Raw genomic sequence first — 19,760 nt, 5'->3', positions numbered from 1 at the left:
TAGCTTATGTTACCTGCTGCTGATAGCTGCCCAGTGTTTTATAGTTTTAGTTGTTTCTGGTCAATAAGCTGAAAGCTGCTTAAAGCTGCAGAACGTAGCGTCATTTGATCCGTCCATCTCTCTATGATACAGCATCAGAAATAAAGTAAAAATAAGATAAATATGATTGTGTCCAAAATCAGCCCTTACTCACTACTTAACACACTACATATATAGTTATTTCACATTTTAATTCAGTGCCTATGTTGTAAATTTAATGTTTACGCTCTAAATTTCACAACAAATTCCTAAAATGGAACTAAAGAGGTATTTGTAAAGGTCCCACAAACCAGTTTCATAGTAATAGAAGTGTAAATCACAGCAGTGTAAGAGTCTGTAGAGTTAACTATTGAGTGGGAGTGATTTCAAACACAGGATCAATGTTTATTTTCTTTATTTAAATGAATCTGAGTTGTGCTGGTCAGGTTATTCATTACAGCAGATGTGATGTTATCTGATGCTCAAACAAAAAGCTAAAAGCAGGAACTTCAATCTGAATGTTTCTGGTTTTGTGTTGGTTTCCAGCTGCAAGTAAATCCTGCAAATCAGCACCGACAACGAGTTTGTCAAGTTAGACTCATTATAATCGTCTCTTTTATAAATGAATGAACATACTGAAGTCATCTTTTTCAGCTAGCAGCGTAATAGTTCAAACTTTGACCAGAGGATCATTAAAGTGGCTGAGAACTTTGAACATACATTGTAATTGTCGTGATAACCTTCCTGAGAGTTGTCTATATATTTCAGTCCGAATCACAAATTTCAACCTCATGGTGGCACTACAGGAGAAGTCAGAGGATCACCAGTCAGTAGGAATCATCCTCTGGAGAACATGAATGTACATGAACAATTTTATAGCAACTGATCTGATATTTGTTAAGATATTTCTAAAATACAGTACAAAATAATTACATGTGAGGTTGTGATCGCTGTTTGCATATGCAGCATTAACCCATAGTTGGCAGAAATGCATTAAAATAATGGAGACTACATTCATACTAATTAACTCACTTTTACACTAAGTGAGGTAAATGTATCCTTAATTCTAACTCTAACTCCACAAACAGGGAAGTTTAAAGTGTATAGAAGTATGTCTTGAATTGGACTTAATATCTTATCAATCAATCAATCAATCTTTATTTGTATAGCGCCAAATCACAACAAAGTCATCTCAAGGCACTAGAGCAGGTCTAAACCGTACTTTTCAGGTTTAATTTTAAAGAGACCCAACATTCGTATTTATTCATTCTAAACTGTTTTGTTTAAAATGATCAAATACTGATCAGACTTTATATTAAACCTGTCAGCTCAGTTCATATTCTAGTTGATGGTTACTGATTTGTGTTTTGGACTAAAATTAGATAAAGTTCATGTAGAGGTTTTATAGAAAATAAGGTTCTTACCATTGAATCATTAGTTGCCAACTATGATTCCAGCCTCTGTTATTTTCTGGTTCATTTCGACCTCTATGACAGTAAACTGCACATGTTTGTGTTGTGGACTGTTGGTCGGGACAAAAGAAGACTTTACCTTGAACTGTGAGTGACTTAATTCACCACATTCTCACATTTGAATAGTTTGTTGCAGCCCTGAAGGCAGCACAGGAACCATCACGTACTGCTCAGCTCTACAGTGTCTGTGTTGTTTCTGTTGGTGGTGTTCTCTGCACATTGTTCTCTCGGTGTGGACAGAACAGTTGTTGTCCTCGGTGTGAGGAGGGTCTCAGGTGTAAACAGTGTTCAGCAGGAAGGGGACTGTTGTGTCGCTCTGGAATTCAGAGCCGCTGGTTAATTGTCGTCTGTTTCCTGGAAGCCTGTACTTTATCAACAAGTCCTCAGAATAGTTTGAACCCTTTCAGCTAACTGGTGGGTTCAGACCTTCATCCTCCTCCTCCTCTTCCTTTTCTTCTTCCTCTGAATCAGTGGCTCCCAACCTTTTTATCTCATGACACAAAACAACAGAGCAGAGTAACAGGACTCCTGGTTGAAATATTCTGTCTGTAAAAATGCACATTTTTGTTCACCTTACTTGTGAGATCTGTAGTGTCTTTATTTTTTGCCTGTCAACGAGTGTCCATGGCTGATTTTGGCTCCATGTTAGGATAGAGTTAATTCTCTTCCTTTGCTCTTTACTTAATATTTTCTCACTTCTGTTTTCTGGCTGTTTGTTTTTCATCTTTTCATTTCTTGGCACCTTTTTTGACGCATTACTTCAGTTCATTATATTCTTGAGGGTTTTTGTCTCTTCTTCACTCTTTTCTCTCTCTTTTCCTCTCCTGTTAAAAAGATAAACTCATTGACTTTCTATATAATCTCTCCTCTGATGCTTGTCAGGAGTCATTTTAATTATTCTACAGTTATTAAGTCTTTTATAAGCTGTTCCACTTCATGATATAATGACAAATTCACAACAATAATTCATCATTACTGCTTCACAATAGCAACACTTTTGCCAGACTTTACATCGCAGAGGTGTTCCTGTTATTGTGTCCACACCCTGAACCTGCACAGGCATGTCTGCATTTTCAGTTACAACCACACAAGTGTTCATGTTTCATTCATGAAAGATTTCGTTAAGCAATAAAAATGTTCTTTTTTGGCCAAACAACGACCTCAAAATCTTTCTCTGTTTTCACCTCTAACTTGGCAATCGGCCAATCACAAGTCAGGATTTTAAGGCGGCACCTGAGAATGCTTGTCAGATTTCCGGGGGCCGTCCTCCCCAGATGTGACCGCACCCCCCCCCCCCTGCTATCAGACTGAAGCTTCTTCCCATCTGTCCTTGTATGGACTTAACTTCAGCTAAAATCTCACTGACTGACACACCAGCTGCAGTGAGATCAACTGAAGACCTGCTGTATTTGAGTTTTACAGACTGTGATGATTTATTCTTTTATTTCCTTTCATTTACTTAAAGGATGCAGGTACCAGAGACTTTCCAGGTTCTGATTTAACTCGCAATGTAACTGATAAGTTGATAAAAATGTGACACATCAAAGATACAGACCCTCCAAATCCAGACATGTCGAGCATCTACGGGACAAGATTGAACGATTTGGAGACTCTGTTGGGCGTTATACTGTATATCACTAAATCAGGGAGTGTGCGCCATCTTTTAGCTGTATATAAATATACTGGATGAAAACAAAATGCTCTAAAGTGAGCTACAGAATAATAAAGACTAAACATATTCTTAAATGTTTGATTTTTAGCAGAATTTTATCACTAATTCTTGTTTTGTCACCAAACTTTGTGTAGATAGTGAGTATTGTGAAGTGATGGTGTTGCTGTCCTTATATGGGTTCAACTGCAGCTGAAATTCCACCAAACGACACACCTGCTGCAGAAGGATCCTGCTGTACTTCAGTTTTACAGACTTTTATCATTTATATCTTCATTTCACAACATTTACGTGAATGATGCAGATAGCACTGACTCTGTTTTTTTCTCACAAAATAAATATGTTGATGAATGAATGTAATGCATCTAAGAAACACTGTAGTTTAAATTAACTAAATACATTTACTCAAGCGCTACACAGCTATAAAATTAAAAGCAGTAATTTTAATGTGTATATATATATTAATGGAAAGATTCTGCATAATGTGCACTTTTGACTTTTGATAGTAAAAGTACATTTTTCAAAGTAAATTTTAAGAGTTCACCTTGACTTATACTGGAGCATTTTTACAGTGTGATATTTCTCCTTTTACTGAGTATCTCTGAGTACTTTGTCACGCAGTAAACAAACACATCTTAAAAATCCTTGAATGTCAAGAGCAGGGCGGAGACTTGAGGATTTGGAAGCACTATTTAAACTGCCTAGAAGTATATTAAAAGGTAGAATACTCCTCAGAAAAGAGTATCAGGAATGATTTAACCATTTCTTCACAGTTTTACCGCCAATTCTTGTTTTTCTTTTACCAAACTGAAAATATGAATGCATTAGATTTACTGTTTGAGGTTGTCACTGTGCTGCAGAATACTGAAGTGGAAGATTTCCCTACAGTGAAGTCACAGCACCAGTTTGCCTCGGCATGCAGGCTTAGAGCTCTGACCTGTGATCATCGCCCCGGAGTCAGGCAGAGCCGACATTGTCCACATTCTCCGGCTGGTTCAGGCCTGTTCAGGGAGCCAGAGGAGTGTCAGTAATGAAACCACACTCACTCTGAAACTGATTAACATACGACAACACACAGACCTAAAAAGGTGTGAACACAGGAGAAGCTTCCTGACAGGATGGAGATCAAATGGTTTGTTTAGGCTACTTTTAAAATAAAAAAGTAAACTTGTTTTTCTAAAATCAGCAGAATCATGCAGAAAGTGAGCCTGTAGCAGAGTCTGTTAGAGTTACATTTCTCTTTTGTGGTAATCAGAGAAGAAAACAGGCTGAGAGTCATTGACAAAGTGTTAAGTGACAGATTAGATGCAGGTTTCAACAAGCTGATTTACATGAAAATTAGGTGAAACAGAGATAAGGAAACATCCATTCGGAATGTAAAATATTTGTTTGTGAACAGTTTGCAGGAAGTCTCTGTGTCTCTAACAAGTCAGAGTCTTGTTTTCACTTTGAGCAAATTTTAGACAGTGATGGGCAGTAACTAAGCAATACCAAAGTATTGTAATTAAGTACAATTTTGGGGTATTTGTACTTTACTGCAGTACAGTTTGAGGTACTTGTACTTTACTGTAGTACAGTTTGTGGTACTTGTACTTTACTGCAGTACAGTTTGTGGTACTTGTACTTTACTGTAGTACAGTTTGAGGTACTTGTACTTTACTGTAGTACAGTTTGTGGTACTTGTACTTTACTGCAGTACAGTTTGTGGTACTTGTACTTTACTGTAGTACAGTTTGAGGTACTAGTACTTTACTGTAGTATTTCCATGTGATGCTACTTTCTACTCCACTACATTTATTTAACAGCATTAGTTACTTTTCAGATGCAGATTTGACACAATGGAAAATATAACAAGCTTTTATAATACAACACATTGTTAAAGATGAAACCAGTCAGCAGTGTGTAGTCGGCTCACATTTCAGATGCCTATGAGTTGTTAACAGCTCCACCAAATACTGATTTTTCCCTCTAAACTTTTTACATGCTTTCATTTCAATAAATGTTCAAATGATCCAATATTTCAGCAAAAATCAAAGATTAGAGAAAAAGTCCAAAAACTGAAAACACATTTGTGTATCAGAACTTTGTTTTTTCTTCTTTCCCATTAATCATCTCAGCAGCCCTCACATTTATCTGCTGACCCTTTGGAGGGGCCCCACCCCTAGGTTGGGAACCACTGGACTAAACTAGCTAACTGTATATAAAGTAGTGTACACTAGCTAACTGTATATAAAGTAGTATAAACTAGCTAACTGTATATAAAGTAGTGTAAACTAGCTAACTGTATATAAAGTAGTATAAACTAGCTAACTGTATATAAAGTAGTATAAACTAGCTAACTGTATATAAAGTAGTGTAAACTAGCTAACTGTATATAAAGTAGTGTAAACTACTAAACTACTACATTTTTTTCTTTTAAGATATAAGATTTAAGTTTATTTCACGTATAAGACAAGAAAAAACACTAATGTTCATTATTTTTGTATGAAATATCACTTAAAATCAGTTCAGTTATCAAAACATTGTTGTAATTTATTTAACCCTTTTGCCCCACAAGGGACATGGCTTTTCATTTTTATTGTCTTCATAAATTTGGGCTGGATATTTTTTTTATCATCCTGCCAATTTTTTTAGCATTGGCAAAAAATAAAGTAGTTTGTATTTTCTTCCACTAGATGGCGCCATTTAGCCATATTTTACCTATTGAAGAATACAATGCGGTGTTCCTGTTTGTGCTGTATTATGAAGCACAGCAGACCAGTGAAAAATGTGGTTGCAGCTAATATGACCTGGTTGTGTTGGTATGCGTGTCAGCGTGTGGTATGGATGTGTGTATTGAAAAATGTGTGTGTGTGTGTGTGTTTGTGTATGCCGCATTTATAGCATTATGTGTAAATCTCTCACTTTTGATCCAAACGTTTTTGTCCCTAATGAACCGTGTGTACACTTTCTAAAATAAGGCACAAGAATTAACCTTTTCTGCTCAAATCACATTTATACATATAATTATTTAAGTGACATCATACATCAATAGAAACTATCAAAAAAAAGTACAAAAATGTGTGAAAGAGGTTTGACAAAATGACATCAGTTACATAATGTGTCTGCTACTGAAAGTATATTTCTGAGTGGAAAATTACAACAATCAAACTCCAGCAGAGGTCAGGATCATGAACATCGTAAGACGGATATAATAGCAAAAAATACCAAATTTAATAGAATAATCTGTAAAACAAGTATTTAGAAATACAAAAATGTCTAAAAATAAATGTTTAAATATTTATCAGCAAATGTTACAGCAGAAACCAATCAGCTCTCTCCTGCTGTGTCCAATCTGCAGCCTCCCTCCCATTTTAAATGTGTGTGGAACAGCTTTACATTAGGCCTACACTGCAGCTTCTTGAAGGACAAAAGCAACATTATCAGCCATTTTAAATTTGTAATAATGTGATTTATTGATGTACCCTAAATTGCATCCTTATTTTACATAATCTTGAAGTGACCATGGAGTGAATCAACAGGCAACAGAGAACACAGGCTGTGTCACCAATTGTCAATCATCCACTACTTTTTCTCTTTATAAAATGATAGATTTTATCCTAGGACCTGTTGGTTGAATCCTGCTTTAGCCTTTACATCCTGCAGAATATCAACAGCACCTCTCTACTGCTCTCTAGTGGCAGAAAAGTAGAGACAAGTCTGCATGTTCCTGTACTAACACTACAGTTATGAGTTTCTATCTCTAAAAAAAAGAGGAAAAATGCATTGTTCTATAACAGACATTTCAAATATAAAGTTCGACTACAAACTCCACCTCATGACACCAAATTACTGCTTTTGTTAGTTTATTTCTGATATGAACACTTATGGGGGGTGAAGACATAATCATGAGATGCTTGTGTAGCATTTTGCTTTTTGTTTCTAAATACTGTAAGATACTGTAGAAAAATATATTTAAAACTATAATACAAAACTTTAAAAAATACAATGGATACTTGGAACCCTTATGCTATTTGGCCCTCTGAGGTTTCTGGTTTCATGTCCAGTTTGGTTTGTGGATAATTCAGTCAGCTCATTTATTGACTGTGAAGCAGAGTAAAAACATCTGTTCCTAGTTAGCCACAGTATCTATAAACAACTATATGCAAACAGCAAAAACAATGTTTGTGGTTTTCAACACACCACTGTCAATAAATGAAAATAATGTGATAGCTTATTTAAAAAATTACATAAAAAAGGAATAAAATGTTTTTTGTCCTTGTCTTTCTAAAGCGTAAACCATGCTGCCATCCAATTAAACAGTTCAAATATCAATATATTCAAATACAGTACATATAAGTAAAGACCTTTATCATGGAGAAAATAGAATAGATGGATGCTGAGAGAAACTCCCATTAGCATGGCAGGGACATGATTATTCGTTTCATTGAATGTCAGAGAAGTTTCTTGGTTGTCTTGGTTCCCTATTGAACATTGTCAAGCTTGTTCATGATCAATCAAGTATTCTTAAAACAGTTTAATTGGAGACAGTGTCTCATGATACAGATACTTGCAGACTAACTGCTAGTAAATGATGTTCATGCTAATAATGACAAAGAGTTCAATCAGTGGGAACTTCAGAGGATGATACATTTGTCTTTGTATTTCTGTTTCAGTTCTTGAATTTCTTGATCATGTTTTTTCTTCAATTCATCAATTTCTCCTTTTAGATGTTTTTCTTTGTGACTTGAAAGATTTTGTAACAGTTGGATCTCTTTGCTCTGCCTCCCTTCTGTCTCTTGCATTTGCCTGTCCTGTTTACACTTCAGTTCCTGCATTTCCTCCATGTGCTTGTCTACCAACGCTGCAAAGTCTGTGGTGTACTTCCGTCTGAACTCATTGAACTCTTCTGCCTGTTTTCTGGCCTCCTCTTCATATTTCTTCTTCATGTCATCCATTTTCTTCTTGTAGTTCTCCTCTAATTCTTTTTTCTCTTTCTCCTCCTGGTCTTTCCTGATTTGATCGTCTTCTTTTCTTTTCTTTTCATATTTTTCTCTTTCTTGATCATATTCGTCTTTGAGCTTTTTTATTCTTCTCTGCTCCTCCTGTCGTCTCTCTTCATCTTCTTGATATCGTTTGTCCCACCACTCTTTCTGTTTTATCTCCCAGGCCTCTCGTTCTTTTCTCATTTCTTCTCTACTCTGTTCCAGCCTGGTTTCTTTTTCCTCTGATTCAAATTTTGTTTTTATTTCAAGAGCTTCATATTTTTGTTCCCACTCCTTTCGTTTCATTTCTTCCTGCTCTTTCTTCTCCTTGTCCTCTTTATTTCTTGTTTCTTGTTCTTTCATTCTGTCCTCTTCCTCCTTCTTGATATTTTCTTTCATGTCCTTAAGCTGTTTCACCTTTGCTTTTCGTTCATTGTCAATTTCTGAAATCTTCTCTTCCATTTTCCTTCTCAAATTTTGCATTTCTTCTTCATGTTTGGCTTGAAGTTCCTGCTGTTTCCTCTTCATCTCTTCTTCCTTCTCCTCCAGGATCCTCTCTACTTCCTTCTGTATGGCTGCTTCGGCCTCTTGGAACATCTCACTGGTGTAGCAACTGCCACCATTTTCCTTCACCATTTTGTTAGACTTTGACAACAGCTCTCTGACTTGTGTGTGGTCTTTCTGGTTCTTATTATTGAAGACCTGGTATCTCCCTCCACAGTCATTTATCAGTTTTCTCAACAAGTCATCAGAGTCTTCAATGTAATCCTTGATTGACTGACTGAGATCATCTCCTCTGGTGAAGATGATGATGATGAATTCTCCTGCATTCTTGCCAAAATATTTCTTGATCAGCTCTACAGTGTCTTTTTCCTCTTTTGTAAATCGACCAATCTGCAGTACCAGTAAGATTACATGAGGTCCAGGAGCCAACCAGCTGATGCATTTCAGAAGCTCTTGTTGAACGGCATCATTGGACAGAGTCGTGTCGAATAAGCCGGGGGTGTCGACTACCACAACTTGCTGCCCCTCAACCTCTCCTGTTGCTTTCTGACATGACTTGGTCACTGATTTTGAGCTGCCTGCGGATTTAAAATGATTTCCTCCCAAAATAGTGTTTCCAGTTGCACTCTTTCCATTGCCAGTCTTCCCAATCAGCACTATTCTGAGACTCTCTCTGCTCTGATTTTCATCATCACTTCTTTGTGTCATATTTTGCAGTTCAGCTTTAAGTCTTGTAACCTTCTCCATCTGAACCTTGGTGAACATGTCCTTTGTGAAGCATCTGGATCCTTCAGTGTTCATCTTCTCCACAGTAGCAAACATCTCAGAGGTCTGATGGTTGTTCTTGATGTTGAAAACAACATATCTTCCTCCACAGCTCTGACAGAGCTCTTGGATCTCTCTGTTTTCTTTTACAAAGTCATCAACAGCTGGAGCTGTAGGATCTGACTCCACAGTGAACAGAATCATGGTGAAGTCATTGACTCGAGAGCTGAACATGTTCTGGATGGTCTTTAATTCTCCCTTGTCTTCATCAGTGAGGGGACCCACAGGTAGGACCAGGATGAAGGCATGGACACCCTCAGGATCACAGAGGGAGATACACCTGAATGATTTATCCATCACTGCCTCCTGAGGTTTTCCATACAAGGCAGGCAGCTCCACCAGAGAAACCCAACGTCCACACACATCTCCCTGATGTTTAACACACTTTGATGAGTTGGAGACTGAATAAAGCTCTGTCTGACCTAAAATGGCCTTGGCTGCTGAAGTCTTCCCTGCTCCTTTCCTCCCACACAGAACCAGGTTTAAAGATGGTTTGAGGAGTCCACATGGAGGCAGGGGGGGTTCATTGTTTTTATTTGCTGTTTCCTCAATCTTCTCCATTAACGATCCATAGTTATCTTCAAACATGTTGTAGTGTCTTCCCTCACAGTATTGAAGGAGGTCATTAACAGGAACACCCATTTCCACCTTCTCATGTGTGATGATGACCATGGAGTGTTTAAAAGCATCTTGACCAAACAAACTCAGGATGAACTTCAGTCTTTCTCCGTCCTTCTCAGTGAACTCAGAAGGCTTCACTAACAGCAGCAGAACATTCGGTCCAGGGGGACAAAGAGTCCCACACTTCTCCACTTCTCTTCTCACAGTGTCCTCAGTCATACTGAACATGTCTGCAGTCTTTACTACTGTGACTGGTTTTTCTTTCCACTTTCCACAGGTGGCCACACACTGCATGGTTGGTGAATGATATTGATGAAAACCTTGGTACCCAATGATCAAGTTACCAATCTTTGTTTTTTTATCCTCACTTTTTCCCAACAGCACAATCCTGAATGCAGAGGCTGTAATAAAACATAGACAGAAATATATAAAATAATTTTAATTATCGCAGTGATCACACATAAAAGGTTTGTTGTATCTTGGACATAAACTCATTCTGAGCCTGAAATCACTTCACTTGTCTACACCCCATAAGATATGTTTAGTCATCTGGGGGTCCACCAATAACCTGGGTATTATGATGTACTTCAAATATCAACTCAATCAAAGAAAAGCCTCTCCTAACATATATGCAATACATCCATTTGTCATTCTATCTTAAAACGACCCTTATCTTTGTTACATTTTTACAATTTTTTTTGTTTAGGTTAAAATGCTATTAATAAGGTAGTGGCACTCTAAAATGAGAGATTCACCAGGCATAGAAACTCATCATTATTCCATTCTCATAATATTCTGTGCAAACCTGACCAATCATATCATTCGGTCCGAATGATATGATTGGCAGAGCGACCTGTCTGTTTGTAATAAGATTACGTAATGCGGAAGAGAGTCTGTTGTGGATCCACGATATAATACATCCATGATCCACGGAGATAGCCGTAAACAGACAGGAGCGATTGACAATGACCAACAAAAGCCGCTCACACGGGGAAAAAGTATTGTAGTGCGGAGGGGGGAAGGGAGTGTGGGGGTGGGACATAGGAGGGAGGAGGGGTTGCTGCTGTTCAAGTTTTTTCAAAGTACTTGTGTGAAATGCAGGAAAGGTAAGAGTTGACAAGTGACACTTGGTAGGGGGCAGGGCTTCAGCGAACTTGGCGGTCACTCCCACAGTGTTTGGGAGCAGAGAAAAAGGCTGGGTTTTATACAACTTTGAAGCCTAATTTCATATATTTGGTGATTTTTATTTTTTTAATCAATCATCAATTTAGCAGGGTGGTTAACAACACACTTTTCTGTGGTATGTCAAATTCAGAACACATATTTATTCTTACTTTACACGGACTTTAAATTTGATAAAATACTATCAAACTTCAAACCTAATTTCAAAGTATCAAAAGACTGATCAACTTAAAGCATCTTGACAAGATATGTATTTATGAAGCACAATTATTAGTGCTTCATTATGACCAAATTATATCTCATGTTTAGGAATTCTTTATCTTAATTAAGTCAATTTGGCTCTTTTTCATGTCTCTTTCCTTTAAAGTAATCATAATCATTTGGGAGTCATTGTGGCTAGTGTCTTCCAGTCATTCTGATCTACCTTCCCAGCAATGTTTGCATGACATTTTAATTGTGAATTAAGTTCTTGTGTTGTGAAGTTTTTCCTGGTTCATCTAACACACTCATTACGATGCCTTCATAGATGTTCAGTGGTTGTATCAATCAATTAATCACTCTTAAATAACTAAACTAATACAACATATACTCAATATTAAGTACTCATTTGAGTAGTGTAGTGATAGGGCCTACATTGGTTAAGCAGTGTAATTCCCCTGGGCGTTGCTTCGTTCTGGGCAACTCCTCTAAACTACTGAGCTCATATTCTGTTATTTACAAAGCTACTAAACTCCACCACACTCACTGTCAACCTAAGCTTATATCAATCTGTTATCATGCTACAAAACAACTAGACAGACTGTCTGACTCTTAAAGCTGCTAAATGCTTCACTATGTTCACCAGCTAGTCTACAGATAACTGTGTCTGTTTGCTGTTTGATGCTGAGCAGATAGAGTACAGTGGTGTTTTTGTTTTCTTCAGCTTTTTCTCCAAAAGAGACACAAACACATCACACTTTGTCAGTGAAGACTGTGGAGTTATAAAAATATTGATTAAAACTGCTTCAAAGAAAGATTTGATGGCAGCGAGAGACATTAAAGTTAACCTTTTTCAAAACTATAACAGTTTGTGAGTTTTATGACAGCGGTCAGTGCCATTACAGAAAACACTACTGTTCTCCTCCAGACTGTACTTCGCAAATACAAAGTTGTTAAATATGAATGGAAGAAGAAACTCACATAACATTGTTTTTATTTTTATGTCTTAATAATAAAGGGTTGTGAAAAGTTTTTGTGTTAATATTGTTACAAAGTTGCCACTTTACTTACTGTGAGAAAAAGGGGGTTTCCCTGGTAGTGAGAGTGGCAGAGTGTTTTCTGTAGCCCCACGCAGACCTGTTAAAAGAGGACATCATTGATTTGCAATTTAATCAAAGAGAAGGATTTATGTTTTCATCACCTTGTCAGGATTGTTCCTGTACTTACCAGCAGCTTTAACAGCCTCTGAGATACGAGTTGGTCTTTTCTTCTGGCTCTGATGATCACCCGGTAAAGTAGCTGTTGTGTCTTCAAACACGTCATAGCTCAGATGTTCTCCATTGTTTTCTTTGGCAATTTGCCCCAAACGTGTTAACAGCTCTGGACGTTCAAGGTCGTTCAGCATCATGTATCTGTATCTGCACTTTCTGATCATCTCTTTTAAGGGTGGTTGTTGCTCATGTTTCTTCATGAATCTTAAGCCTCCTTCTCTGGGTGTTGATATCAGTATCAGTGAATGATCAAATGATTGATCACTATACTCTCCAAGAACTGTACAGAGTCTCAGTTTGTGTTCCTCAGTGAAGTCTTCAGGCTTTATAACCAGTAGGAACACATGAGGTCCAGGATCTGACTGTTTCGCACATTCTTTTAAAAACTCTTCTTTAGAAGAAATGCTGGGAAACATCAGATCTGGAGTGTTGATGACAACTAATTTCTTCTCCTCTTCCAGTGGTCCACTGATTCTCACACAGCCTGAAGGTGCTTTGTTGAACACAGTTTCTCCCAGTATGAAGTTCCCAACTGAACTCTTCTCAGACCAGCTGTTCCCCAGCAGAACAACCCTCAGCTCAGACACTGGAAAAAGGAGGAAAAAGTCAACAAAATGTGAATTTAATCCAAGAGGATAAACTCACATCAGAGAGGAAGCTTAGTCAACTGTTAGAGAATCTGTCAGCCATTCATTCAGTTTTCAGGTAATCATATTCACAGTGAATTTAAGAATATAAATATGGCAGTTACACAGAACAGTCTGATATTCAGTAATTAAATTATCTGACCTTCTTTCCAAGATACAAAGTAAATGACAGGCGATAATTAAAGTGGGATACAGTAAGATCAAGTACTACACATTCATCTACTGTTGCAGTGGTGGTGTGAACACACACACACACACACACACACACACACACACACACACACATATACATTCAGTTTGACTCACTGTCAGGTGGCAGAATGTCATAGCTGCTGCTGCGCTTCATTTTATGCACACCTTTGACTGTAAATATAAACAAAGACAAATTCATTTATTCACATTTTCTCTAATCTGCCTGTTTATGACAGTAACGTGAGTACATTAGCTGTGCTGTGATTGTTGGTGTATAATTTTAATAGAGCCCAAAAACATAACTATTCATTATAAAACACACATACAGTATGTTTTACTAAAACTAACAAACCTGATGAACTCCAAAGTTTTGATATATATAAAGGTCTGGACCCAGGTATACTGAGGGAACATAACATTCAAACTTCCTGGTGTGAGAGTGAAAGGCTATGTCTATTTCTTGGAAGATCTTGTATGTCCCTAACTCAAAAATGTATCAGTAGAAACGATTTGTTTTCCCAGCTCTACAAAAGATTGGAATAATGCAAACAGAGTACTAAAACTAAAATAAACGATGTCCTCTGAAATTCTATTCACACCATCTATCTTCTGTTTGACTTGAAGTGATTGTAGGAAGGTTGTATTTCTAACGCACTGCTTTTCGCTGTGTGTCTTCTCAAAATAATGAATGTGTTTCTTCATTTGCTTGTGTTTTATTTATTCATATCAGTTGTGATAATGTAATATGTGTTAAAGTAGTAGACATGTTTCTGATCTTGCTTGTGTTTCCTTATGTAAGACTACAGTTAGTTGAGTTCTCTTGGCCATCACATTTCACTACTACAGTGGAAACATTTACTTAAACAGATTCAAGTTTTTCAACATATAAACTTAGCTGCTAGTTTATTAGGTACACTAAGATCAAATGAAGGCAGCTTAATAAAACAGTCCTCCCTTAAATTCTCTCCTGTTGTGTTGAGTTTTTGTTAAATCTGTTTTATCTTGGTTCAATATTTTTATGCTTTGACCTTTTATTCAGTTATATAATGGGAGGATTTTTTTTAATCTGACAATATGAAGGACACCCACTGATCAAAATACTTTCATTTACATTAACAGAGGAGATATTATGCTGCGGTTACATTTCTGTCAATATTCTATTAACTGAACAAAAACATGAACACTGAGTTACCCAGTTATACCCAAATACTGACATGAAGAAGCCTGAGAAACTCCAGATTAATGTCTGACTGGACTCACCAGATTCAGCCGCCATGATGTCACTCTGCTGGAAACATCAGAGACTGATTCACTGCAGAACAACAACCGAGTTCATTAATCTAAAAGAAGAAAAGTGCACAAAATATTTCACTTATTCACACACAGGTAATAGATATGATTTAATAAAGGTCCAACAAAATGGCTGCAAAACAACTTTGTACATTGGCCTGATATGGAAGAGAAGAACCTCTAGTTGTGATTCTTGAACTTCAGAGGAACAAAGTTTAAACTTTAAGACCCAAAAATCCAACATGATGGATGGGTTGGTGACTATATAAAGCTGACAATGTTTGCCTTCAGTGTATGAGATAGTCTGTAGCCTTTAAAAATATGTAAAAGTGTCTATTTTTATTTTATATAACTCCTCTTCCTAGTTCTGTTTTACCACTGGAATCTAAAATGGCAGATTTACCATTGATAGAAAAAAATATAATAAGAGATATAAGTATTTCACAGAAACTGGATTTTCTCAGATCAAACAGACTGAAAACACCAAAAATACAGAATGTGATTTGTTTTCTGCTAATTGTTTAGTCCATTTCAGCTTCATAGACCCAAACTAATTAACACTGTAGCTGAAGTGAACATGGTATTGTTATAGTGTTATATACCTGAGCTGATTGTGTGTCAGGAATATCAGTTCTGTCACATCCTGCCTGAAGTTTCTGTTGTGTTTTAGTTCCTGTTTTATTTTGAAAGGTTTTCTGCTAGTGTGTATTGTCTTTATTTCCTATGTTTCCTCTGGTTTTACTCACTTGTGTCCTGTTTGTAATCACCCCTTGTGTAATCTTGGTTTTCTGTTTTGTCACTGTTGGATCCTCTGTTTTGTTTAAGCCAAAAATACATATTTCCTTTCTTCTAATATTTCTTAGTCTACTCACCTGAAAGTGTTACTGCGTCATTTCAGTGAGTTTGAAGGTGAAATGACGCAGTAACACTTTCAGGTGAGTAGACTAAGAAATATTAGAAGAAAGGAATCATATGTGAATCAAATACCCTTATATTTCAAGATGGCTGTCCTTGTTTACATACCCATAAAACAAACTCAAACCTAACAGCAACAGTCACACTCCTTTAATCTGCAGTTTGACTGTAAAATAAAACTGTGACACAGATGAAGTTTCTGTGTGGAAACTTAGTATTATGAGCAACACGAGAGAAAATCACACCAAATAAAGAAATGTAAGACAGTTTCAGCAGGTTTCATTTTTGTTAAACTGATTTTTACTGATGGTGCACAAATTAAAAGTATGGATTGTAAAATAGCGTCATGTCCTCTGGTTTCAAAGGTAAATGTTAACATCAGACTGAATTCAGTTACTATAACAGCACAGAAAACTACTCTGAATGTTAAACTGTAGGTCAATCACATGACCCTGTTCTTTATTACCATTACTATTATAGGACTAGATTCTTTTGGCTTCTTCAGACCAAAAACAAACAAAATATATACATTATATCGTTTTTTAAATAATAAAAAAGAAAACTAGAATCATTATATCCTCTTCAAACACCTATTAATCTGCTATCTAGGTTTCGTGCAACATCCCTCTGAACATGCTGCACCTGCCTGAACGTGTTGCTGTTGTCATCAGTTGTATGTCTGCTATAGTGCTTCTTATAGTAGATTGTTTTCAGCTGTTGGGTTTACTATGATGGTACAAACCAGGGGTGCAAATAGACCAAATCTACAAAAAATAAACCTGACAGGGATTCTGAAACAGTCTACTTTTTTCTTTATGTAGAAAAATCTACATGTCTACAGGGCGTACCTCTCCTTACACCTCAAGACCCAAACTATCCAATAGCTGGTCAGTGAAGTGTAATAGGAAATCTAATATAATGCTTAAGCATCCCTAAATTTGATCTCAGTACCCCTAAAAATAAATAAATTAGGCCTATTGTTGTTGTTCTTTTCTAAAAATTATTTTTATACAACTTTAATTATTTTGTGAGCCAGTCTGTCTGAGAGAAACACTTATTCTACAGCTCCAAATGCTTTTATTTTAATAGGTTTAATGTACTTTGGATAGTTCTGTCATTAATGTATGATCTTTAATTTTAATTATAGGTAATAGAATCACATTAAACCTTGGCAGGTTGAGACAATCACATTTAATCCTGACTATTTCTCTTCCTGGTTGGTGCGAAGTTAACATATCTGAAATGGCAGTTTCAAGGTTGAGTGGATGATCTGATTTAAAACTATTCTGTGGAGTTAGATTTGTTTCATAATGTTGTGTGTGTGCAGATCGACAATCTGTGTGTAAATGTGTAATCTGTAAATATAAACACCTTCCACAAATACAAAAAAAAGATTTGTATACTCACAAAAATATTTTGCAAATATAAAACGGATCTGCAAATACACAAACAAATTCCACAAATATAAAAAATACATTAAATTAATTTACAAATAAATGAAAAGCATTTGTGAACTCAGTTTTTATTTGTGAATGGAAAAAACATTTGTGGATCTCAGTTCTACGCTTGTGGATTTGCTTTTTACACACACGGAGTTTTGAAACAAACTTTCCGCCGGTCCGAACGAAAATCCACTCGTATCACTCGGACATTTTCGGATAGCAAGCGATCGCCTACTGGTGACGTCATTTCCGCATATCAAAGTAAGAGCACGCAGTCTATCTAGGAGCTTTTTTAAGTTTTTATCAGCGATAAGTGACGTGCATTCATGGTTTCATGTTAATGTCATACAGTGATTATTAGTGTGTGTTTATTTGTTCTATGTATATTATCTAGCACACACTTTCATATACATTTCTGTTTGAGTATGAAAGGCACCAGGATGCTTGTGGGCAACGTTCAGACAATTTTTATCGTTAAACAATAATAAAAAATAAACAAAAAATAAACACAGCTATTCATAAAACAGAATGAATACAAATGCAAAATATATTATCATTATTATTATTATTTTTATTATTGTTTAACGATAAAAAACTTGTCTTTTAAATGCTGTGCTGAAAATGTCTAAATCTTAAACTCCATCATTTTCTACTGATTACACTAGTATTGAAAGGTTGTGAAGAGATGTCTGGATGTCAGTCACCAGCATCTTCTACAGGGGCCCTCTTTACAGGTTGGATTGTTATGACTTCTGGTCTATTTACAATGCATCTTAATCATATTTGCAATGTATAAAATCCTGCACCCTGTTCGTTCTCCCAGCCCGCAACATGAATGCTTACACATAGACATTAAAACTACATTAGTAAGAGTACACTACTAATAAGATGTGAAGTGCGTTGTGACTTTTACCCATCTGAAAGAATACATGAAAAATATAAAGGATGAGGTGGCTGATAACTGCTTACTGAAGAAGCAGCCAAGCCACCGCTTTAGAGAGCTGAATGTTGCCCACAAGCATCCTGGTGCCTTTCATACTCAAACAGAAATGTATATGAAAGTGTGTGCTAGATAATATACATAGAACAAATAAACACACACTAATAATCACTGTATGACATTAACATGAAACCATGAATGCACGTCACTTATCGCTGATAAAAATTTTTTAAAAGCTCATAGAAAGACTGCGTGCTCTTACTTTGATATGCGGAAATGACGTCACCAGTAGGCGATCATTTGCTATCCGAAAATAGCCGAGTGATACGAGTGGATTTTCGTTCGGACCGGCGGAAAGTTTGTTTCAAAACTCCGTGTGTGTAAAAAGCAAATCCACAAGCGTAGAACTGAGATCCACAAATGTTTTTTCCATTCACAAATAAAAACTGAGTTCACAAATGCCTGTTTGAAAGTTGTAAATGTTAGGAAGATATTCACAAATGCTTTTCATTTATTTGTAAATTAATTTAATGTATTTTTTATATTTGTGGAATTTGTTTGTGTATTTGCAGATCCGTTTTATATTTGCAAAATATTTTTGTGAGTATACAAATCTTTTTTTTGTATTTGTGGAAGGTGTTTATATTTACAGATTACACATTTACACACAGATTGTCGATCTGCACACACACAACATTATGAAACAAATCTAACTCCATACTATTCAAACGCTACTAGAGTCGCACAGACCCTTTTTTTCTCAGCCCGTTGCCCGATTACAGCGTTTGAAATGATCATCACGGTTGTTGTTTTTTTGCTAACTGTTTGTTTTATTTCCGTTTCAAACATTGGAAATACTTTCGGAAGTTTGTGTTTTTTTACTTGAGCTAAAGTCTGTCAGAGTTCATTTCTACTCGTTTAGACTCGTCTATTCGTTGATATTTTGTAGTAATTAGTTGAATTTACTCACCGGATGAACTTTTCCTTACTGCGCCACAGTCTCTCCACATAAACGAAAGTGAACATTTCCCTCTTCTCCCAAGAGGTCCCAAGAGGTCCCGTTACTTGACAGTGTTTGTCCGCCCACACTGCAAGGTGTCGTTAAAACTTGTCTTTGTCTCTTCATCTTTCCCCCTGTAGAAGTACACGGAATTAAAAATAATATTTAAATCCTTGCACATATGCATACATCATAATCTCACACATATTTTTTCCATTTGCACAATCACTTTATTTCCACACAAATTATCCATAAAGACCATAGACTGTCATTATAACACATTTACTTTCCTAGTTGCAGCATGTGATGGCAGACACTTTTATTCCTGTTATGTCACTACTTGAAGCCTATTACAATATAAATCTATCACAGATCGTATTGTTTATAAAAGTAATAAGGAATCACTATCCTTATTAACAGATGACTAAAGATCTCTATATATGGAGATCATATTTGTACATTCATGCAGTTTGTCCAGCCTAAGTAAGATTTATTTAGCTAATATAATATGACAAAACATCAGATGACAGCAGTTAATTAACGTAACGTTAGGCTGTTTCATGATGTCTTGCCTCGAATCCTTTTAATGTAAAAACAATGTCAAATTCTC

General features: G+C 36.4%; 1 protein-coding gene across 1 annotated transcript; it reads right to left on the bottom strand.

Annotated features, from left to right (window-relative positions):
- Nucleotides 1-7,775: 7,775 nt before the first annotated feature.
- LOC128364306 (GTPase IMAP family member 8-like) lies at nucleotides 7,776-13,717 on the bottom strand. Its single transcript, XM_053324850.1, has 3 exons — nucleotides 13,678-13,717; nucleotides 12,694-13,310; nucleotides 7,776-9,998 (listed from the first exon to the last, which is right to left on the bottom strand). The coding sequence occupies exons 1-3, from the start codon at nucleotides 13,715-13,717 to the stop codon at nucleotides 7,776-7,778; spliced, it is 2,880 nt and encodes a 959-aa protein (XP_053180825.1).
- Between the last annotated feature and the right edge of the window lie 6,043 nt (nucleotides 13,718-19,760).

Source organism: Scomber japonicus, chromosome 9 (genome assembly GCF_027409825.1).
Source record: "Scomber japonicus isolate fScoJap1 chromosome 9, fScoJap1.pri, whole genome shotgun sequence".
In the NCBI taxonomy this organism is placed as follows: domain Eukaryota; kingdom Metazoa; phylum Chordata; class Actinopteri; order Scombriformes; family Scombridae; genus Scomber; species Scomber japonicus.
The sequence above is the reverse complement of the archived record's forward strand: the minus strand, read 5'-3'. Positions and strand labels throughout refer to the sequence as shown.

What these genes read in the sequence shown, in the direction of transcription:
- LOC128364306 (XM_053324850.1), bottom strand. Translation starts at nt 13,717, where the DNA reads ATGAAGCGCAGCAGCAGCTATGACATTCTGCCACCTGACA. An exon ending in TGACATTCTGCCACCTGACA is followed by an intron (nt 13,311 to 13,677) that starts GTGAGTCAAACT and finishes TCCTTTTTCCAG; the next exon opens with TGTCTGAGCTGAGGGTTGTT. An exon ending in CAACTCGTATCTCAGAGGCT is followed by an intron (nt 9,999 to 12,693) that starts GTTAAAGCTGCT and finishes GAGAAGATTGAG; the next exon opens with GAAACAGCAAATAAAAACAA.